Source organism: Ambystoma mexicanum, chromosome 1p (assembly GCF_040938575.1).
Source record: "Ambystoma mexicanum isolate Mex_15411 chromosome 1p, UKY_AmexF1_1, whole genome shotgun sequence".
NCBI lineage: Eukaryota > Metazoa > Chordata > Amphibia > Caudata > Ambystomatidae > Ambystoma > Ambystoma mexicanum.
In genome coordinates this window covers 267,403,907-267,428,375 of record NC_090921.1, presented here as the reverse complement: position 1 = coordinate 267,428,375, position 24,469 = coordinate 267,403,907, and the positions used below count along the sequence as shown (strand labels likewise).

General features: G+C 48.8%; 1 protein-coding gene across 1 annotated transcript in view; it reads left to right on the top strand.

Annotated features, from left to right (window-relative positions):
* The window catches only part of PELP1 (proline, glutamate and leucine rich protein 1), a 1,000,849-nt gene that overhangs the window by 878,249 nt on the left and 98,131 nt on the right, over window positions 1-24,469 (top strand). The window contains exon 15 of the mRNA XM_069646587.1: window positions 5,816-6,022. Within this exon, the coding sequence (XP_069502688.1) occupies window positions 5,816-6,022 (207 nt within the window). The remainder of the gene's footprint in view (window positions 1-5,815; window positions 6,023-24,469) is intronic.

Sequence of the window (24,469 nt, the reverse complement as noted above, 5' to 3'; positions counted from 1 at the left end):
CAATACAACCAAAGAGGACAACGTTGTGGCAAGGGAAGAGGTCGGGGTCCCACCCCTAGAGGTTCCCAAGCCACCAACACCAAATGACTCAAAGATTCGGGTCCCCTCCCATGCATCGCAGGTTGGGGGCCGGTTAACATCCTTTCTTCCTGCATGGGAGGGTATAACATCAGACCGCTGGGTACTATCAACCATAGCCCACGGTTACTGTATAGAATTCAGCAGTTCTCCTATGTACAGACCCCCAAGGGGACGACGCATGTCACCAGATCACCTCGCCATCCTTCTTCAAGAAGTGGACCAACTACTAGAAAAAGGAGCTATAGAGGTTGTGCCTCTATCTCAGGTAACGGAAGGTATTTATTCAGTGTACTTCCTTGTACCCAAAAAGGACTTAACCATGTGCCCTGTACTAGATCTGCGCCCAGCGAACAAATTTCTCAAACCTCAAAAGTTTCGTATGGTGAGACTACAGGAGGTAATCCCCCTGCTTTCACAGGGAGATTACATGACAACACTGGACATGAAAGATGCATACTTTCATATTATAATGTTGCCAGCGCACAGGAAATACCTCAGGTTCATGATAGAGGGCAAACACTACCAGTTCAGAGTGCTACCCTTCGGCATAGCATCAGCGCCGAGAGTATTCACGAAGGTACTGGCAGTGGCAGCGGTCCACCTGCGCAGGTTGTCCATCCCAGTATACCCTTACCTCGACGATTGGCTCATAACAGGGGATTCTTACGAAACATGCTTCTCAAATACCCAAAAGACTGTAGACCTTTTGTTTCAACAGGGCTTCTCCATCAACGAGAAGAAGTCCAGTTTAGACCCCAGCCAGATCAAACAATTCCTAGGGGCTCTAATTCGAACAAAGGACAGCCTCGTCTTCCCCTCCAACGAGAGGGTCCAAAACATGCTGTTTCAGATCCCTCAATATGTGGCCGGTCGAGAGGTGACGGTACGCAAAGCAATGCGCTTATTAGGAATGATGGCGTCATGTATTTATTTGGTACCTCACGCGCGCCTAGGCCCAATGCAAGAGTGGCTCAACAGCCAGTGATGTCAGGCAAGCTGACAATGGGACGATCTAGTGGTGGTCTTGCAAGCCTTGGTTCTCTCGCTACGGTGGTGGTCGAAGGAAAACCTGGTAATAGGGAAACCATTTGCCACCCCCGCAGTGGAAGCCACTCTAACCACAGACGCATCCCTCACAGGATGGGGGGGCTCACCTATCCCATCAGACTGCTCGCAGAGTTTGGACTCCGAGCATAGCACCCAAGCACATAAACTTACTGGAGCTACTAGCTGTGTTCAAGGCACTGAAAGCCTTCCAGGCACACCTGCAAGGGAAGACAGTGATGGTCCTCACGGACAGCACCACAGCCATGTACTACCTCAACAAGCAAGGGGGCACTCACTCTCCAGGACTGTCCAAGCTGTCCCAGAACATCTGGAAGGGGGCTCTCAAACACATGTTCCTATTGTCATAACATGTACCAGGGGAACTCAATCTGCTAGCAGACGAACTCAGCAGAGACTTCCCTCTGCCCTCAGAGTACGAATGGCGGTTACACGAAGACATAGTCTTCGACGTCTTCACACAATGGGGATTCCCAGAAATAGATCTGTTCGCAACTCTGGAGAACTCCCAATGCCAATATTACGCCTCCAGGTACCCCCAGAACCAATCCAAGGGGAACGGTCTATCGATACCATGGTCAGGAAAATGTGCTTATGCTCCCCCCCCCCCCGACTCCCCTTCTCAACAAGATAGTGCACAAGATGCACCAGGAACAAGTTACCATGATACTGGTGGCCCCTATGTGGGCCAGACAGCCATGGTTCGCTCGCTTGGAGATGTCCCGATCTCCTCCAGTGAAACTTCCCTGCCCGTACAACATGCTGTCAAGGGCAGGTCACTACATCCATGCCCTCAGACCATGAACCTAGCAGCCTGGCTCCTGAGATCATAGAATTTGGACATTTACAACTCCCACAGAGATGCATGGACATTCTCAGGGAGGCTAGAAAGCCTACTACTAGTCACTGTTATTCTACCAAATGGAAAAGATTTGTCATCTGGTGTAGGGGAAGGAGCATCAACCAGTTGAATGCTCTCCCATGCAAATTGTTCTGTACCTGACTCACCTACTAGACTCAGGCTTGGTGTTTAACTCTATTAAAGTCCATTTAGCTGCACTTTCTGCATACACCACGTCCCAACAAAAGTGTCATGGTGGAAAGTCCCAGTTATTAAAGCCTTCATGGAAGGAGTGAAGAGGATCCACCCTCCCATAGCTAACCTCGCTCCCGGATGGAACCTAAATGTGGTACTAACCAGGCTCATGGGGTCACCCTTTGAACCCATGCACAAAGCAACACTCAAAGACCTCACTCTTAAGACTGCTTTTCTAATAGCCATCAGCTCCATTAGGAGAGTAAGTGAACTACAAGCGCTCTCTGTACTAGACCCCTTTGTAACAGTTCACAAGGATAGGGTGGTTCTACGCACACATCCTAGGTTTGCCCCAAAATGTATCTCTAAATTCCCTGTCAACCAGTCAATAGAACTACCAACGTTCTTTCAAAATCATTCAAACTTAGATGAGAAGAGCCTGCACACACTGGATGTTCGCAGAGCCGTGATGTTTTATATGGAAATAACTAGACCATTGAGAAAGACTAATCAGTTCTTTGTCTCGGTGGCAGCAGGAAGAGAAGGAGATGCAGTTTCAAAATCCACTATTTCAAGATGGATTGTACAATGCATCACTCTCTGTTACACTCTTGCTAAGAGAGAACTACCCTTCAAGCCAAGAGCACACTCCACTCGCAGCACCGGGGCTTCCATAGCTTTCATTGCAAATGTCCCTCTTGAGTCAATTTGCAAAGCGGCAAGCTGGAGTTCTGTTCACACCTTTACAAAATACTACTGTCTAGATGCCCACTCTAGATTGATTCCCAGGTGGGACAAGCAGTATTAAGACATCTTTTTTCCACTGTTCCTTCTCACAACCCACCTCCAACTATGGGTACTGCTCGCTAGTCTATGCACAGCATGTGATTCTAAGCAGATTAACAAACCTCAGAAGATAATGCATTACTTACCGTAAAAGCATTTCTGATGGTTGTATCTGCTTAGATTCACATGCGCCCACCCTTCCTCCTCGCTCGGATGGAAGGAACATTAAACTTTCTTCTATATCTCTCTTTTCTGTACTCACTCACGTCTAATAGACTCCCTCAGGGCAGAAAAAATACAAATAGAGGGACCTCGACGCGTGAGGGTTTGTGGGTACACTGCACGTCACTATAGGGATAGTGTTACAGACATGCCTTGTCGACGTCCCCTTTTCGACTATGAAAAACAAAATGCAATACTCTGCAGTGACCACTGGATGTCGGACTATGCACAGCATGTGAATCTAAGCTGATACAACCATCAGAAATGCTTTTACGGTAAGTAATGCATTGTCATACCATTGGTTCTATGGTTCCTCAGTTTCAGAGTGCTAGGGAAAAAGGGTGTAACTGAAGTCATGGGGTGCGCTGCCGCTATATATATATAGTGGCCCCCTCTCTTACCTCTCATTACCCCTCTCTTCTGGTCTGACCACTCTCTCCTCACCTTGACCTTCCCTGTGCCCTGACTCCTCCACCAGCACTGCCTTCTCCCTCATTCGACCGATGAAGCAGTTGTCAGTCGCTGCATTTGCCTCTTTCTTCACCCCTCCTCCGCCCCCCCGCCCCTCACTGGACTCTCCCGCCGACTCTGTTCTTGCTTACCTCTTCCTCTCTAGCTCCAACACCCTGGCCATCCTTGCCCCTGTCATGAGGATCCGCATGAAGCTTGCCTCCAAATGCAATTCTTGTTACGACTCCGACTTGGTCGCTTTGAAATGCAAGTGCAAAGCTGCAGAGCGGAAGTGGCTGGCATCTAGCTCATCATCTGAAAAACTGGCCTGCTGCCTACTTCAAAGGCAATATCGCCTCCATCTGCTCCAAGAAGACGGCTCATGTCCAAGCCCATATCTCTGGATCAACCAACAACACGCTGAACTCTTAAAATCTACAAGGAACTTGCCAATCCCACTGCAGTCGCCTCTTCTCCTCCCAGGCCCCCTGCTCTGACATGGCCACCCACTGCTCCTCCAAAACCTTGGACATCCTGTCCTGTCTTCGGCTCCCCCTCTTCACCTCCTCACCTGCTCTCTCGCCTCTCTTGGGTCCCCCTCACCTCCATACTCTCCTCCTTCTCTCCCATTGCGCCAGATGAGATCTCTGGAGTCCACTCTTTGAAAGTCTCATCTAAACAGGTGCACACCTGCTCCTCCCGAACCATCAAGGACAACATTGCCTCTCTCTCGCTCCAGCCTTGGCTGACATCTGCAACCACTCATTTTCCACTGGCTCCTTCCACGAACCCCTTAAGCACTCTCTTGTGCACCCTCTCCTAATAAAGCAGTCTGCTGGCCCTTCTTTCCCGGCTAACTATCATCCTATCCCCATCACCCCTTTCTCGCCTCCATTGTAATGCAGACGACACGCAGCTCTTTCAAGCTGCCATCTTTTACCTCCTCCTCCCTCATACCTGGCTCTATTCAGGCATGGTGTTCTGCCAATTATCTCTGCCTTAATGCCAGTAAGACAGAGATCCTACTCATTGGGATGCCTGATCCTTGTTCCCATCCCCCCCCCGTCTCTCTGGCAGACTCCTTGGGTCCCATCTCCTGACCCACCTGCAAAGCATAACACATTGGGATCATCTTTGACTCCTCTTTCTCTCCACGCATCACAGACCTTGCCAAGAAGTCCAACTTTCAGCTCCACCTTCTCAGGGACATTCTACCTTTCCCTAGAAGCTCAATGTCTCCAGAGCCCTGGTTCTCTCTAGGCTTGACTACTGCACCAGTCTCTTCCTCAATCTGCCTATTTCCTCCCTTCACCCCCTCCAACTAATCTAGACTAGGGCAGCAAGACTTATCCTTGGCCTCAAGCCCAGGGACCGCATCTCTCCTGCCCTAAAAGTTCTCACTGGCTCCCGACGACCGCAAGGATCAAATTCAAAACCCTCTGCATCATCCACAAAGCCGGCTGGGGCCTGGGACCTCTACATCCCACTTTCCCTCTCGAAATACCTCCCGCCAGAGTTCCTTTGGCTCTAACTCTCTGCAGGTCAAACGTTCCTCCAAGCAGAGAGTGGGTGGTAGATCCCTTTCTGCAGCTGGCATCTCTCTCTAGAATGGCCTTCCTTCCCCCCTCCGACTTGAGCCGGATCTTAAAGTTCCAGAAACTTTGCAAGACTTTTCTTTTCTCCTCTTCCTTCCCTCTCCCCTTCCCATGCTAGCTCTCTGCCGTTATGACTGGGGAACGGTCCCTTCAGAATCATACAGGGGCCAGACTATCTCCCCACTAGCCCCCTCCCCCCCACCCCTGCATCCTTTTCCAGCACTTGCCCTCGAGCTCCCTTTACAGCATGCAACCCTAAAACCGAAGAGGCTGCAGGAATGCTATTACTGATAATAGTGTAATACTGTAACATTTTTCTTATTAACTAAAGACATATATTGAGATTGTATTGGAATTTAAATCTATACCTTGTGACCTGAGATTGACACATTTGCATGCTAATGTAGTTTACTGGACATTCTAATTGGAAGTAGGGGGATAATCACTGGGATGATATATGCACTGATCAGGTTGTGTTCTTCTGTGGCATTCTTGAGTGCCCTGACTGCACTTAATCCTTCACAGTACTCTGATTATGACTAACTCATGTGTTGGCCTCTCCTTTCTTCCTGACCCTCAGAGACTTCATGAGTTGGTGGTGCCATTGCTGATTCGCTTGCAGCAGAGCATGGGCCCAATGACAAGCCCCTACTCCTGTGCTGAATGCCGTAAGGAGCTGTATCATCTTCTCCTCTGTCTGCTGATAGCACCCAACCCACGATTGCAGCCACCTCTGCACTGTGCAATCCGCCTTTTTAGCTTAGGCCAGGCTGAGAAGAACATAGAGGTAACTCAAGTACATTATCTCTCCTCACACGGGGTCAAACTACTTTTACTATCTTTCAATATTGCATTGTGCTGAAATGCATACCAGTACGACCTGCAAAGTAAAATCTGCACCAATCATACATGTTTACCAAATGTCTAGTTGTAGCTAAAGCCCCATATGTGCATGGCGGCTCTACTTGAATGACAAAGGAAATGTGCAATCCCATCAAAAGAACATTACAATTGCTCCTTTGACAGTAGTTACAGCCAATCTTCCCATCTGATCAAATATCCCATTTATGGCAGCAACAATGAACTCAAATGTTTTATAAACCGCTGATGAAATCATTACATGTTGGTGAACAATTTCCTTTTTAACCGGCGTTTAATTGCAACAAAGGCTGTTGTAAAGCTGTAGGGGATAATGGAAGCATGCATTCAGCTAATACTAAACGCCACCACTTCACAAATGTTTTAATAGGCATTCATTGGCAACCATTCATCATAAACACAGTCAGGTTTTCTGGATCTAGTGATGGTTTCACCAAGCATTGGCCAAGTTCTTGCAGCAGTACAATCCAGCAAATGTATGCCTTATATACGTATTGAAAGATCTTTGATGCTTGTAGTTGCGATAATTCGCACATCCATGGTTCAATGGAGGGGGAGCAAACCTACGAGGCAGATGTATTATAGCCAAATAGGGTGCCACGGATGATCAGCAGCCCATTGTTTCATGGATAAAGAATGAAACCGCTAAATTCATTTACCAGCATATGCATGATAAGTAAGTGTTGATAGTGAAAGTCCCCACAATGACAGTATGCTCTATCATAAGACAATGGAGAACACATTGGTCCCAGTTTAAGAAGGCTATAGGGTATCGGGCACTTGTTGGGTAAAAACTAAATCCTTTTGACTCTGCAGGATAACTTTGGTAGCCATGTACTCTTTCAGTTTCCTGGTATTTTTCCTTAATCCAAAGTTTTGCTGGAGACTTAAGTGCTTTAAAAAAAAAAAAGAAAGTAGTGTATAAGGCTGCCAAGGCAGGTACACCACAAATGTGTTCCTTTTTGGCCCTAGGTGAGGTTTCTCACCCACTATTTCAGTATTAGACTGGTGGCAACTGTATAATCCAAAGCTTTGCTGGAGACTAAAGTGCTATAAAAAAAAGAAAGTGTATAATGCTGCCAAGGCAGGTATACCACATTATACCAATTATACAGCTGCCACCAGTCTAATACTGAAATAGTGGGTGAGGAACCTCACCTAGGGAAAAAAAGGGACACAATTGTGGTATACCTGCCTTAATGTGGTTTCACCTAGGTGTATCCCTGTTACCATCATGGTTACCACTTGGCATACCTTAATATTGATTTGAATTCATGTGATTTGTCCATTCTGTGATCCTTAATTTTTATGTTTAACAGGGGTAATTTTGGTTCGGCATAACTGAATGCGTGCTCAAAACTCACAAAGTGGGATACGATTGGAGGGTCCGGGTCGACCAAGCACACTGTGTACCTAACAAAACAATTCTTCAGATTCACTTGCACTTCATGTATAACTGTGAGGACCCCAAGCCATTCACTAATAGACTACTGGAACTGCTCCTCAACTAGCTGAGAGAAGACACAAGTGGGGAGGATTCTTACTGAAAGTTCTGTTGTTGACTTCAGTTCCTCCTGAAGGCGAAGCTCTGCTTTGCTCCGACCAGAGGGACCCTATCTTGGGGGATCCCTTTCCTTTGTCTGGCAGGCATTGTGTGATTCTCCTCCCTTTACAATGTTTGTGTTTGTCCCGGTAGCTCCTGCACAGTGCACATCCGATATAGAAGTGGTAGTTCCTGTTATGCTGATGGGCACTCAGCAGTGTTTTCTGCTATCTCCAATTACTGCTCTTTTGCTGGCCTCATGAGGTTGGGCCCCTGCAACTGTCCTTCCTCAGAGGGTACCTTCTTTGTCCTGACCTCCAGTACATAATCTTGACTGGAGCATCCACTGGCCTGCCCCATAGGGTTAGTTTTAGTGTTACTTGAAACTGCATGCCTCTTATGCCTCGGAGAGGACTGTGGCTTTTGCCAATCTGTTTGTTTGAAGGAACTTTGGAAGCGTACTGCTAAACTCTACACTTCCCTCTTTAAAGGCGGAAAGAGGATGCCATCAAAGTCGGGTACATTTCATCCAATGAGGCGCAAGTTCAGGCGGAGTAACCAGAGGATGACTGTTTTTTGGATGCTCCCTGAAAGGACCAAAAAAAGAAACGCCTGCTCTCCCAATGACACTTTGAATTGCTCTGCACTCTTCATCTTCCAGAAAGACATCACTCCCGATCCAGGCATGAAGAGAACATCTCTGAGGACTTGGCATTTAAGGTACTGTACCCCCAGTGGCTCCTCTACCCCAGAACAGTGGGAGGCATTTGGGTGCCAGAGTCTTGACACCTTCTCCCTGGTAGTGGAGCCATGGACTAATGTGATTTCTTGAAGCCGGCAGGGCTTCCTCTAAGGATTGAAACCAAACTGCTGTTGGCCTGTTTTCTGGCCCAACCTGTGGAGACTGCTCCGGACTGCCTTCAACCTTTCCACGTCGCAGCACCTGCTTCTAAGGCTCCAGCACTGAAAATTCATTGTACTTTTGCTTTGCTTTCCAGCAGTCAATTTATATCAAATATGGCTAAATTTTTTGCAGAAAAAGGTGATTTGAGTCTCATTTGGGTTTGCGGCCCTTAGAATCTGAGGCTGACTATTTTCTTGAGTAGTTCTGCGGCCCGATCTGACTATATTGCCTATGACCTGTGAATGCTGCTTAAGCCCCCTGGCCAGGTAGCAGCCCATGCAGAAAATGAATGAATGGATGGGTTTACCGTTCTCGTGGAGGATCAGACGGAAGCAGCACAACAGATCTTGCAGTCTAGTCTGTACACAGCAGATTGTGGGGCTTGTGCTATAGGTATAGCAACTGTCCTTTGTAGGTGTTGGAAAAGATATATTCTCTTTTCTGATTTCCCTCCATACACTTCGAGGGGATTGGGTCCTCTGACGTATTCCATATCTATGACAGTAATCACCACAGCTGTGCTGCTTCGGAAAATCTTTCTGCGTCCTGCGTTGATGACGTCGATACGCCCTCCTCGAGGACCTCCTCCGATGGCTGACGTCACCGGATGTTAGAAGTAGGACACAAGACGCCCTTAGCCTCAGTTCTGTTTTTTCTGCGAACGTGTTCGCTTCAGAGATCTCGGCGCGCCTCGACTCTTTGGAGTTTCTGTTCTTTCGGTTCTTCTAACCTGTTCGTTTTGTGGAGTAAACTATTGGGATGTCTTCCTCTTCTTCCACCCCGCGTCCGGGCTTCAAGAAGTGTGGGGACTGCGGGTCCAAGATGTCGGTGACGGACTCGCACGACACCTGCCTCTGGTGCCTCGGGGAGGCCCACGACACGGATGATTGTGTCGACAGCCAGTCGCTTACGTCCAAGGCCTTGCGGGAACGTAAGAAGCAGCTGTCGGTCTGTAAGGTGTCCAAGCCGCGGAAGGCGAGGTCCACTGGGCTTTTGACGGACGATTCGAGGCGCGACTCTCCGCATCATAGTCATAGGTCTAGGGGGTCTCGGTCCCGGAGTGGGTCCTGCCACTCCGCTGCCTCTTCGAGGCACTCCCGGAAGCGCCGTCATCGGTCGCCTTCCCCGTCCTCATCCGAGGACTCCGCCCGTCGGCGGGTTTCTTTTCCCACCAAGCGTTCCTCTCAGGAGGAATGGGCTTCCTTCAGGAAGAAAATGTTGGCGATTCTTGAATCGCAGGGCTCCGGTCTGTCCGCGCCTCCGAGAGGGGTCGGCCGTGACCGTACTAGAGACACCGCTCGTACATCTTCGGGCTCGGGTGGTCGGCACGATTCGCAGGAGAGGTCCCGCTCGGACAAGGGGAATCGTTCTAGTCAGCACCGTTCCAGGTCCCGGTCCTCGATGCCCTCGAGACCGCGTGATCCTGTGAAGTCTTCAAAGAAGACATCGACTCCTGTGGCGCCGAGGTCGTCGACTGACTCTCGAGGCCCCGCCTCCAAGGAAGTCGTCGACGCCTAGGCTGTCGAGAGACACGCTCGGGGCTCCGGCCTCGAGGCCTGTGTCGAAGCCATCGATGCTGTCGGCGCCTCGCTCGATGTCGACGCCGATTCCGCCGACGCCCTCGATGCCTTTCGAGGCTGTGGTGTTGCAGGTAACCCGTGGCACGGGGGAACCCCCTAGAAAGGCTCTGGCCAAGGCAAAACATGTCTTTCTCCCTTATTCAATGCCCACTTTCCAGCATATGGAGTATATTTCCGAGGTGGAAGAGGGTTCTGAAGATGGGTTGGTTCCTGACACGGTACCAGATGACATTCTTTCTGGTCATAGCCAGATTGAGGACCTGCGTCAGTCACTGCATGACGCCAGTGGTCTGGACACCTCTCCGGAGGTGGAGTTCTGTAGGCCTGAGCCTGGAACCCATGCCGAGTCATTGTACCAGCGCCATATGTCGAGGGTCACGGACTACTTGGGTGGTTGGCGCCCCTAGTTGATTTTGTGCAGGATGACCTGACGGATATCCTTGACCAAGGTCCACCCACTGACCTGGTACTGCCATTCCATATGGCTCTGCAAAGAAGGGTGGCAGTGGCTTGGACTGCTCCGGAGAGTCTCCCGGCCGTGGGAAAGTCTTTGCTGCGAAAATACCGCCCAGCCAGTAGTGACCCCTGCTACTTGACCACGCACCCCACTCCGGAGACTTTGGTGGTGCAGGCGGCTACGGCCCCAGCGAAGCAGGCGTCCTATCCTACCATCCCTCCTGATAGGGACGACAAGCGTTTTGATGGTTGGGCAAAGAAAGTGTTTTCTTCAGGGGGTATGGCTCTTCAGGCGGCCAACTCCGTATGTGCCTTATCACGTTTCACGCACACTCTGTGGAACTGTATTTCCTTAGCGGCTGAACATATTCCCGAAGGGGACGAACGGGATGGTTTTCTTGCTATTATTCAGGATGGCAAGGATGCTATGTGTGAGTTCATTTAGTCGGGTTTGGACATGGCAGACTGTCAGCCGGTCCATGGCTGCGAGCACAGTAATACGTAGGTTTGCGTGGTTGAGGAAGTCGGGGTTTGCTCCTGATGTCTAAGCCAGGCTCCTCAACATGCCCTTTGATGGTGTCCATCTTTTTGGCAGCAAGGCTGACGAGAGCCTTGCGAGGTTGCAGACCTCCAAAGCTGCAGCAAAGTCGTTGGGTGCTGCAGTCCGCCAACCTCCGCCTTTTCGTCCTAGGGGACAGCAATGGAGGGGAGGTTCCTTTCATTATTACTCATCCTTTAGTAGGAGTGCCATAGGTGGAAAACAAGGTACTCGAGGTGCCAAGGCCACGCGAGCAGTTGCCTCTTTGCCCTCAGACAATGCCGCAGCCACTTCTGCTCAGTCATGAGGCCCATGCTTCGCCGCTTGGGGGAAGGCTGGCGCAGCATCTTGTAGAATGGTGTGCCATTATTTCAGATGTGTGGGTTCTGGAGATCATAGCCCATGGCTACTGTCTTCCTTTCCGGCAGAGGCCTCACGACAATCCACCATGGAATCTCTCTTTGAAGAGTCCGGATCCCTTCCTTGCGCAGGAAATTCAATCCCTGCTGGAGAAAGGCACCATAGAGCTGGTGCCTGTAGCGGAGAGGAACAAGGGAAGGTATTCCCCTTATTTTTTGATTTTGAAGAAAGACGGGGGGGATTGAGACCCATCATGAACTTGCACGGTTTGAACAAACTCCTCAGGAAGGACAAGTTCAAGATGGTTACTCTCTCTCAAGTCCTCCAGGCCCTTCAACTTCAGGACTGGTTGGTGTCTCTTGACCTCAAGGATGCTTATTTTCATGTGCCGATCCATCCCACGCACAAGAAGTACCTGAGGTTCGCGGTTGGCGACTCGCACTTTCAGTTTCGGGTCCTGCCGTTCGGATTGACCTCCGCCCGAGGGTTTTCACCAAGCTCATGGTGGTGGTGGCAGCGTATCTCAGGAAAGGGGGGATTCACGTCTACCCCTATCTGGACGATTGGTTGATCAGTGCACGCTCTCCTGAGCAAGTCCTGGATCATCTGTTTGTCACCTGCCACTCCCTTCACAAGCTGGGCTTCTCCCTCAACTTAAAGAAGTCCCACTTGACGCCAACTCAGCCGCTACAGTACATCTGAGCAGTGCTCGACACGTCCATAGGGCAGTGTTTTCCTCCTCAGGTGAGGGTTCACCACATTCAGCAGATGGTGCACAAGTTTCAACATGCCCAGAGTCTCCCAGCGTTTGAGTTCTGGAGGTTGCTCGGCCTCATGGCATCCTGCATTCTTCTGGTGCCAGAGGCCAGGTTGCGGATGAGATCTCTGCAATGGGCTCTCAAGCTCCAGTGGTCTCAGGCCTCTGGCGGGATGTCGGACCCCGTTCAGGTGCCGCCCTCGGTCGCCCAGAATCTTCTGTGGTGGGCCGACGAAGGCAATGTGATGAGGGGGGGGCTCCATTTTGGCTACCCTGGCCGGAGGTGACGATCGTGACAGACGCATCCCACACGGGTCTCCGTGGGAGTTCAGATTCCATATCAATCTGTTGGAGCTGAGGGCCGTCAGGCTTGCCCTGAAGGCTGTTCTGCCAACTGTGCGAGGAAAGATTGTCCCGATTCTGACGGATAACACGGTGGCCATGCACTACCTCAACAAAAAGGGGGCAGGGGCAGGGTCACTTCTTCTGTGTAGGGAGGCGATGCAGCTCTGGTTCTGGGCCATCCAGCAGGACATTTCGATTTTGGCAGTTCATCTGGCCGGAGACGAAAACGAGACGGCGAACGCTCTGAGCAGGCAGAGCACCATCTCTCACGAGTGGGAGATGGCTCAGGAGATTCTCATGGAGATCTTCGCCGTTTGGGGGACGCCTCAAGTGGGTCTCTTCGCCTCCAGTGTCAACCCGAAGTGTGAAAGGTTCTGCTCGTGGGAATTTCCTCCAAGAGGAGCCTTGGGGGACGCGTTTGTGGTGGAGTGGTCCTTCATGCTGCTGTACGCGTTTCCTCCAGTCCCCGTCATTCCGCAAGTGCTGCGGAGGTTATGGAGGTTCGGTTCCCGGATGATCCTCATTGCTCCGGCATGGGCCCGGAGGACGTGGTACCCGGACCTTCTGGACTTGTCCATCTGCCCTCCACGTCGTCATCCCTACCGAGACGATCTGCTCTCATGGGAGGGGGGTCAGGTTCTCCATCCAGAGGTCAGATCCCTCAACCTTCACGCTTGCCTTCTGAAAGGTTGAGGTATAAGGATTGGGACTTCCCTGAAGACGTGATGGAGGTGTTGCTTTCGGCCAGACGGCCGGCAACAAAGTCCCTGTACCGTTGCCGTTGGAGAAAGTTCTGCGACTGGTGCAGGGTTCAGAATGTGGATCCTTTTTCAGGAGACATTCCTGTTCTCTTTTTTGCTTTCTTTGGCCCACAAGGGCCTGCAAGTGGGTACCATTAAAGGTTACCTGGCAGTGTTGTCTATATTTAAGCTCTCGTCTGAGGAGTGTTCTTATTTTAAAATCCCTTTAATTTCTCAGTTTGACACTAATGTGTTCCCTCCGTCACCTTTCCAGGTGCCCGGTTGGGATCTGAACCTTGTTCTCAAGTTTCTAATGGGTGCTCCCTTTGAGCCTTTGCATTCTTGTCCTTTGAGACTGTTAACCCTTAAAACTGTGTTTTTAGTTGCAGTCACTTCCGCTCGGAGAGTGAGTGAGTTACGGGCACTTTCAGTTAAGCCACCCTTCACTGTGTTTCATAAAGACAGGGTTGTCCTTAGTTTGTCCTTCCTTTCTTCCGAAGGTGGTGTCAGAATTTCATTTAAGCCAGAAGGTTATTCTTCCGGCATTTTATCCTCCTCCACATCCCGGTAAGGTAGAGGAGAGGCTCCATAGGCTGGATCCTAGGAGAGCTTTAAGCTTATACATTTCACGCATGTCCCGGGTTAGAGTGGACGATAAACTCTTTATTGGTTACGCTCGAAGGCGTTTGGGACAAGCTGTTACTAAGCAGACTTTGTCTCGATGGATCATCTTGGCAATTTTCGAATGTTACCGCTTGGCGGGTAAGGACCCTCCGGTAGGCTTACGAGCCCATTCTATCATGGGTACGGCTGCCTATACTGCCCTGCAGAGGGGTGTTCCTATTTGTAACATCTGTGAGGCAGCCACCTGGGCTTCGGTCCATATTTTTGTACGTCACTTCTCCCTAGATTCCATCCACGGGCAGGATCTGGCCTTTCCTCTGCAATTTGATTGGGCATTCTAAATTTGTATATTCTAAATTCTTTTCCCACCTCCTTACGTTGGTACTGCTTTGGGAGTCTGTCATAGATATGGAATACGTCGGAGGACCCAATCCCCTTGAACAAGTTACTCTCTTACCTGGTAACGTTCTTTCGATGGGATGGTCCGGCGTATTCCATATCGCTCCCTCCCTGCCTACCCGCTACAGAATTTTGTATGCGATTGCAACTTACGTTTCCGCAAGGCTTTCTGTGGTCATACTGGCACAAGATTGGTGCCACACGTTCTGGGGGAAAAAACTACAACTGAGGCTACGGGCGTCGTGCGTCCTACTTATAACATCCGGTGACGTTGGCCGTCGGAGGAGGTCCTCGAGGACGGCGTATCAACATCATCGACGCAGATAGCAGACGCCGAAAGATTTTCCGAAGCAGCACAGCTGTGGTGATTACTGTCATAGATATGGAATACGTCGTCGGACCATCCCATCGAAAGAACGTTACCAGGTAAGAGAGTAACTTGTTCATCTGCAGAACCCCACATCTTTGCTGCTGTTTTTACCCATACCTGAGTCTGCCTGTTCCGGACACATCAACAAGTATCAATTGTTAAAAAAGAGAACAGGGTAAAAAGTATCCCCATTGCACTTTATAGTAGGGTGACACACAGGGAATTTTAACAGAGTGCCCCTGCCCTGAAAGCCACATGGACTGATAAGTGCACCCAAAACACATGAACTAATCAAGGTAAGTAAAGCAAACAGGATTTATTTAACCTGCTTAGTTTTCTCAATGGGTAACCTGGAAGAGCAGTCTTACTTCACTCGTAAAGGTGGATGAGCTGGTACTGAAGTACAATTATTCCAGTACATGCTCAATTAAATACATCAGATCATTTATTGTAGAAATATGTATACGGTTTACTTAGTATTGGTTTAGAATAAAAAATACATTGGGCCTCATTATGAGCATGGGGGTAATGAAAAAAGGAAGGCGGAATGGTATTACTAACATAGTTGCCGGGTCCGGGCCATTACGAGCCGACAACTCGCCAATACCGCCACCCCCGTACCATGCCCCTTTTTACCGGCATGCGCGCATACATGCGTCCCTTCACGGCAGAAATACTTGGATGCCGCTAATAGGAGGACATCACAAGTTACACAGGCATGCACTTGCCGGCATCCTAAAGGCGGTAATTGGAGCCTGCAAGATGGTGGCAATACAGGCATCGCGGACCACCCGTAAATAGCAACCTGCAGTGTAGGCAACTGCCACAGGTGCACAGAATCACCACAGGTGGAGTAAATGGAGCCTGTCCCAGTACAAAAGTACACCCACACACCACACCCCTTCCTACAGCAAAATGATACCACTAGCTGTTGCAATCATGGGGCTGGAGGACATGCATGTACTGTTACAACTACAGCAACAACAAAAACTACAGCTACAACAGGCAGCACAGAGGAGACGCAGGAGGAAAATGAGGGTGAGACAGGCCCAGCAAGTTCCACCAGTGCAGCCGGTGGTACCACGTAGGCAGCCACCAATCCCTCGCATCAGACCCATTCCATTCAATCTAACCCCTGAACAGATCCACACCGTGTACCGGTTGAACTGGGACACCATCACCACCATAGTGGACATGATACACAACGGCACAGTCAGCCTCATAGAAATACGCACTGCCATCCCCCCGCTACTAAAGGTGGTGTCTGTGCTCCACTTCCTGGCCACAGGCACCTACCAGCACACAGTGGGCCAGCTGCATGGTATATCACAACCACTTTTCACGCATGCTGACCCAAGTGCTGGATGCCTTCCTGAAGCATGCTAGCACACACATAGCCCTACCACGGACTGCCCAGGAGCTTGCCGACACTAAAGTAGGTTTCCATGCACTGGCAGGCATGCCCAATTGCGTCTGTGCCCTCAACTGCACCCATGTCGAATTGGTTGTCCCTCATGCCATAGAGGCGGTGTACCACAATCGCAAGCAATACCACTGCATCAATGTGCAGATGGTATGTGACTCCTGCAAGATCACACATTGTTGCGCCCGATATCCCGGATCCACACATGCCATGGTGCTGCGTAACTCCAAGCCACCCCGTTACATGGAGCGACATGCTGGACGACGTGCCTGGCTGCTCGGTAAGTTGCCTGACTGGTCCATGGCAGTGCATCGGGTGGTGAGGTGGGTAGAAGCATACTCCACCTGGGTAGGATTGGGGTGGGAGGGATGCATACTCCACCTTGGTGGGTTTTGGCGGTGAGTGGACAATGCACTCAGAGCTAAACACTGTTGTCCTGAACATCACGCATCAATTGCATACATAACACCAATGCCGTACATCAATGACAACATGCAAGATGCACAAGCAGGCCACCATGGGTATGTCAAGCGATGATTGATTGAACATGATTACAACTGTGCCAATGACGCTAGTGTGATTAGGTACTGAGTAGCATGCACTCAATTGTGGGTGGCAAGACATTGTTCCGCATCCACAGTACAGCCGCATCAGCATGCAAGAGAACACCATGCATCATCTGTACAACACAATCCACACTAGCAGACCATAGTGCAGTGCACAACACATCAAATCAACCTGTGTACATACATACAGGTACATGTCGACACCAAATAGCTGCAACCATGTCTGTGAATCCTAAAGGTGTCAGCTCAGATTGACTCACACATACCTCTTTGTGCTCCCATGCAGGTGATGGAGGCTATCCCTTGAAGCCGTGGCTACTTAGCCCTGTGCGGAACCCCCGTAACAGGCACAAAGAGGAGTACAATCGGGTACATACCCGTGTTGTGATTGAGCAGACCTTGGGCCTGTTGCCGGCACGGTTCCGCTGCCTAAGCAGGTCTAGTGGAGCACTCCTTTATGGCCCTGAGAAGGTGGCAAAGATCACCATGGTCTGTGTAATGCTGCACAACATGACATTGACATTCATTCACCGGGTTTGGATGATGATGAGGATGATGGAGGAGAAGCATCACCCCTGCCAGTACGTGATGCACAAAATGGCCGTGCTGTACGCCAATCACTGATTGACGATTACTTCTGAACCACAAGGACGTTGATGGTTATGTTTCAGTGCTACGCTGAGCACTGGCACCGTGTGGACATGGACACAGGGTGTGTGGGGAGTTAGGCGCTGTTGTGAATTGAATGGACACTCACAAAATGAACAATGTCCAGGCGTTAAATGATTTTGAACACAACAGGTGTATTAAGAATATTTACAAAAAAGTGCTTCCCACCTCCACCACTCGCACGCCCTCCTCCTCCCCCCAAAACACCCAATACCCCCAATAAACACCCCATAACCATCAATGAACACCCCCTTAAGCCCCTCTACACCCCCGACACCACCTCCCACCTCACCCATTGTCATCTCACACTATTTCCGGGTTATTTTTGTGTCCTGGGGCAGCATTTCGGTCTGCCTAGCACTGCGCCTCGTCATCCGCACAGGGCTGATGGGAGCGGAGCGTGCAGGTGTGGACAATGGGTGGATGCAGCTGGGATTTGCACCGTTGGCGCTGCATGCTCGTTAGGACCTGCGTGACGGCCCCCATTCATTCCACATGGATTGTTCCATCAAGGTTTGTGTACTCCTCTGCTACCACGTCACTGAGTGGGGCTGTGGCTGCTACCTCACCCACTGAATTTGTGGCAGCGGACTGGGTGCCATCAGCCTCCCCATCAGCTGTTGTTTGCAGCTCAGTAGTCGCATTCTCGTCCGCTGCTGTGGTTTCCTCACATGCCTGAATGTCCTGTGCACGTGCCCTTGGTTGCACTGTGGGCCGCGGTGCTTGCCCTGTGGTCTGGCCCTGGATGTAGATGGCCTTGGGGCAGGGTCCTGACTTTCACCTTCTGCATCAGTGCCTGTGGGGGAAGAAGAGATGCAGGGCATGGTGTTACATGCAAATGCATGAGTTGGTGCTGCACAGTATATCTTAACTGGGTCTTAAACTATTGCACGGAGAAGATTGTGATTGTAATTACGAAATCTTCTGCGTCACGGGCCGGAGGACCCAATGGACTTACTAATACGATACTAAAGTAAAATCTCTATTTGGTCGAGAATGTTGAAAGGGGCTTTTCGACCAAAAAGTTGAGACTAGAAGATTTCCGGATTCTTGGGAAAGCTTGATCATCGGACCTATATATAAGCAAGGTGATCGCTTAGCAAATACAGACCAATCTCCTTATTAGATGCAGACGGTTAAATATTTGCAGGTCATTTTTAAGAGATGTAGAAGGCTGGGCTAAAGAAAACGGGATTATTTCAAACGGAATTTAGGAACGGTCTCTCCACCTCTCTCAATGGTCTGGTTCTCAGCTTTGTCACCGCAGGATGTTTTGTGAAGGAGGGGAAATCACTGTTCAGAGCCTGGGTGGACTTAAACGATCAATAGAGATAAGCTTTGGGGCAAGTTGAAAACGTGGGGTCTGCCCGACAGTTGGCAATCCTGATTGAACTCCATCGTAACTCTACTCTTCGCGTCCGATTATCTAAATCTGGGTATTTATCTAAGAAAATTGAGATAAATGGAGGTGTTCGTCAGGGCTGCCTACACGTCCCTTTTCTTTATAATCTGTTCTTGGCTGACCTTTTTGATTGGCTCCAAAATTTACTTTTGGACAGTCCCAAATTGGGAACTCCAAAAATATTGTGGCTAGTTTACGCAGACAACATTGCCATCCTAGATTATACGCAAATCGGTCTTCTACAGCATCTTCTTAACGCTCTTGCAGACTATGCTAAATTAAACCAACTAACGATAAATCCACAGAAATCCAATATCGTAATAGTTAAAAAGACCTCAGAAGAGGACTAAACCCTTTACTTGGCAGTTGGATAACCAAGCTCTGCCGATTATTAAACAAGATTATGTATCTGGTCTCAAGGATTAGTGCGTATCCAACCAAAAGGTCATTTCTTCACAATTTGAATATTAAGATTCTGAACTTGGGGTCTAGGATGATTAAAATTCATAATAAATTCTGTAGGTTCTCAATTATTCCACTCATAAAATATTATGTAGTAAAAGTAGTCCCTTCCCTTCTATTTGGTCTGGAATGCAGTACTCTAAGCTTTATCGATTGGGACAAATTGGAATCTAAATTGTGGAAGAGAACACTCAATCTCCCTAACTCGGTCACTATAGTCTCCATCCGATACAAATTGAGTTTGACATCCCTTTTGGCATGTATGGAATGGAGACGGATCTCAGAATACAGACTGGTCCTTGAGCCTCCATCTTTATCTCTCTATGAAGACATAGCAACACAGCTTCAGAAGGGAGATAACATTTTTTTAAATGCATTAAGGGATAGATCTAGTGAGATTCTATTTAAAGTGGAGTCTGATAATCCGCTAAAAGCCAAAGAGAGTTTAAAAAAAAGGAGATTGGATCAGAACGATTGAGCAAATGAGCGCACTAAGGTATTCTTTCTGCCTTTCGGAGTTTGACAAACCCAGATCCTTTATACCTACCTATCTGAGGAGGTGCCCGGACCCTATTGTGATGGTCGACTTCCTTAGACTTATCCTCCCAACTCTGGAAATTCAGCACATGAGAGACGGGGAAGCCTTTCCTAAGGACATCTGCCAGGAATGCGAGCTGGAATCTTAGCATTCAATCCAACATGTGCTGATTGGTTGTCCAGGGACCTGGGCTCTTAAGGGTCCTTAAACTGAGAAGATTTGTCCATAGTATCGACTCTTTGGCATCCCCCATGTTCTGGGAAACTCATTTCAGGTAATGAAGTGTTCCTGACCACAGAGGTTGTAAACATCTTGACGGTCTTAAAACTTACTAATAAGAGTGGAATTTCATTATACGTTCGAACGTTACAAGATCATGACAAGAGGCGATGAAGAAAAGTCCTTGGATTTGAACACTTGGTTCATTCAGGTAGAGATTCTAATTTGTTTCTGCAATGATCAGCTGATTTTATTTAAATGTTGTGTATGTTTAATTATGTTTAATAGGAATTGATTCATTTCTTAATTTTAATAATCCAATATCATATTGTTTATGAAGTTGTTTATTATGTGTGTAAAAATTTGTCTTGGCTAATGCACAATAAATAATAAAAAAAATAAAAAAACATTTCTCTAAGAAGAAGAGCATCTGAACTTTGTCGATTGACTTTGGCTGTCCTGGCTCCCAAAAGGCCTCCTTCTGAATCTTTTGGCTTTGGAAGTGCATGTTTCCTTACAGGTATTAAATGTTGGCACTTTAATGCTGGGATAATTGACAGCCTGCATCCTTTTGGGAAAATATAACTGTTCTTATAACCTATCAGTCTGTTCTGATCTAACCCTAACCTTTCCTCCCTGAAAAAACTCAATATTGCAAATGTGATACTATATAAATGTTATACTGACCTCAAATGACATCACCTCTGGGTGCTGGAACATCTGTAAGATATGAATGAATTAACCACCTGCTTTATTGTTCATTTTATTTATTGTTAATTTTATTTATTGAATCCTAGCTTACGGTTAATGTTACTGCTTTTTAAATTGTGCTTTAAATATCTGTTTATAAATAAATGTATTATAACTTTACGTTTTAATTGGATACTTGTATTTACTGGTTTTATTGAACAGCTCTACAGCTTACTTTACCCCTGTTAAGATGAGCCTGGCTGCTCAGTCACACTACCAACTTGTGTAGTACAGGTGTATATTAAAAGGTGGGTCTAATACCAAGTGTTAGGGAGAATTCTCATTTCTTTGCTAATTTCCTTCAACCTTAGAGACCCCACCTCTTTTGCTGGACTTTAGGACTTTTTAATTGTAACCCTGGAGTGAGTTAGCTGTTTTTCTCACTCATGTGTTTTTGACCTGATCCATAGGAATCTACTTTTTGTATGGTGACACACAACACCTTCAGTGCAGTGTCACAGAGAAGTCCTTTGGATTTCTCATAAGGTTTGAATACTTTTCCCTGTGTGAACTACTGTTCCCAAGAATAGTAAAGTGAAATTGACTTAACTTACCTTTTCTCTTTGTAGGTTCAGCACAAACCATTTTATGTGGAGTGCTAGGGCGTTACTTAGCCGCTTATCCTACCTCACTACTTTAAATGGCTGGTGGCAGTGGTTTAATTTTCCTACCATTGTGCTTTATTACTACAGGCTGAATCCCCAGCTGCAGAGCACCCATGGGTGTCCATTTTGTCAAAATGGCCCTGTCTTTTTTTGCCATTTTCCTGTTGAGGTCTTTCTTGGGTTTTACTCTGCGCACCAAGCCAAGTTTGAGCCCTTTGTTCGTTTTGCCTTTTGCCGGCTTCAGTACTGAAATCCACCTCTGGCACCAGTGTGTCTGGAAGGGCAAGAAGTGAGGGAGGTTCCAGAAACTCTGTAGAAGATGTTAGTTGTCAAACCTTGTTGAGTAAAGGCGCAACATTAAACCTTCACTGATGATAACAATTCAAGACTAGTTCAATTCTTTCAACAACCAAAAAGTAAGACGCTAACGGCCATTTCTGATGCTTGTTATTCTGCTTAGAATCACATGCTGTGCATATGGTCCGACATCCAGTGGTAACCGCAGAGTATTGCATCTTGTCTTTCGGGGGACCGAAAGGGGACGTCGGCATAGGCGTGTCTGAAACACTATCCCTATCGTGACGTGTGTAGTACCCAAAATCCCTCACGCGCCAAGGTCCCTCAGATTGTTTTTTTCCACCCAGATAACTGGTCGCCCTATAGCGGAGCTCTTCATGAGACATTGTTTATCTTACCGAATTGTCGGTTTAATCTCCGTTAAGTCACTTCGCCTATCAAGAACATCTTCGACGAAGACTACGGGGGTACCGTCTACGGCTGTGGATTCCGGCACCTAAGTTCAGGCGTTCGGACCTCCACGTGGTCGGACCTTATGGCCGGCCTACACAGTAGGGTGAGTGGGCTCGGGGTTTGCCATACTGCTATGATGTCTTTCCTCTTTTCCACTTCTTTCCTTTTTGGTCTGGTCACCCTTCCCTTCTGCTATGGAAAGGACTCCATTAAGATTCTGCCCTCTGTGAAGGGTCAGATATCCGTGGAAAGACGAGCACACTTCGTGTAAGCTTGTCTCCCCCTAGAGCACTAAAGCGGTGTTCGGTGTTAAACTCCTAAATCTAATCCCTTAAGGAGCGCCGGTTGAAGCGGTGGGCTGCGTACGGTATGTCACGAGTGGAGCCTCCCTCCCCTGATGCTACACCAGCCAAAAGTGACGGGGGTACATCGGATGACCAAACGTCCAACACGGACGTTGTAGACCTTGAGGCAGACGATTCCCAAACTACACACGCGAAGTTTCTAAACAAGAAACTTAGGCGAGTTTGAAGGTTCGCAAGGACCGTGCAGGCCCGAAAACTACCAGTAGGCCTCTACCCGAGAAACCATCATCGGAGGCTTTGTCCCCCCGAAGATTCAGTAACCATCAGTAAGAGTATCAATAGGATGGCTACGGCGGTGGGCCTAGTACCGGTTTCACCCACAGTTATGGGCCAATCCACAGTTTTGGAAGACGATCCTGAGGACTCTTACGAAGAGAGCCAGGTACCCCTCTCAAGCACCCTGAGGAGATCCTCTGAACGCCTTAGGGCGGAGGACCCTGTTCCTGCTCAGCTGGGTCCATTTGGGTCATCCAAGTGGACTACGTAACAATTTGAGGGGTATATGGATCGGTTGGAGCAGGTTTTCGGGGCTTCTGATCAACCTCCGCCGAAAAAAGCTTGGGTAAACCCTAACCCTCACCCATGAGTTGCCCAACACCTAGATGTTCAACACTATGTTGATTATCAAGAAGATGTCCAGAAGGACACGTACAGAGACATCTATACAGAAGAAGAGGAGACTTCTTTTCTGGACAATTATGGGGAAGACCGAGGCGCAACGGACAACTGGGAGGACCCCCAGCAGGACGATCGCAATTCTGATATCGTTTGCCTCGACTCTTCCCCATCCACACCGGTTCGGCAAGCTCTCCCGGTGGATGATCAAATGGCTTTCAACAACACGTTGAAAAAAGCAGCGGAATTCTTTAAAATTGCCACGCTTGAGGCATTGCCTGAACAGGATTTTGCGGAAAACATTATTAATGACAAGCCTCCGGCAAGCCAGTCTATTCCCCTCTTGAGCTCTGTAAAGAGACGGCTGGCCCCTTCTTTACTCACACCCGCTCAGACCAGGGCAGTGAATCCAAAGGTCGAAAAACTCTTCCGGCCCTCCCCCACCGACCCGCTTTATATCAAAGGACACGCAATCCCAGACTCGCTGGTGGTGACCAACACTCGCAAGAGAATAGGGGTTCCCCTTGCCACGGGAGAGTACGCCCCGGACAAGGAGTCCAAAAGGTTGTATGCCTTAGGCAAACGGGACACGTCGGCGGCTGCTTATACCATCCTGATTGCCAATAACACGATGTTCTCCAGCATGGGGTCTGGCATGGATTCACATGCTCATGAATATTCCCCGTCATCAGGCTGGGAATCCTCGGTAAAGAAAAATCAGTATCAGTTTCGTTTCGGATCTGTCTTTCGTAGTAGTAACCAATCACTGATCTCTGCGTCATACTGACCACAGCCAATGACTGCCCTCTACCTAAGCCCCGCCTCTGGCAGCCATCTTCAGATTTTTACCGCACGTTCAAGTGTTGGGATCCTCGTGCTATTGCTCTCGAGCTTTAGTGCGTTTTCGCGCTTTTTCATAGGAAAATTCTTTTTTCGGTCTAAGAGCCTCAAGCTCCACCGTTTCTTCATCCGATGAACGGGGACCCGTGTCGGATTCTTCTACGCCCCTCAAGAGTGAAGATTTCGTCGAGCCACGCTTTTGGAGGACTCCAGAAGTTTCTCAGGCCCATCTCGGACATGGCCCAGGAGAAGGGAAGCTCGACGCCCAGAAAGCTGTTCAGGGTCTGCCCTGGATGCCAGCTTCAGAATGTCTTCAAGGAGGACGAACACTCCTTTTGCCTCTACTGCCTGCATGAGGACAAGACGCACGTGGAGAAGGACTGTGCGTTTTGCGGCAACATGTCGGAGCGGACCATGAAGGACCGCCATCTGCGTCTCGCCAACTGGCTGGAAGGGAAGAGCCCGTCAGGCGAGAAAAAGAAGTCCGAGTGGTCTTCTAAGACCTTCGAGGGCGCCCCGGCGACGGGGGCCCAAC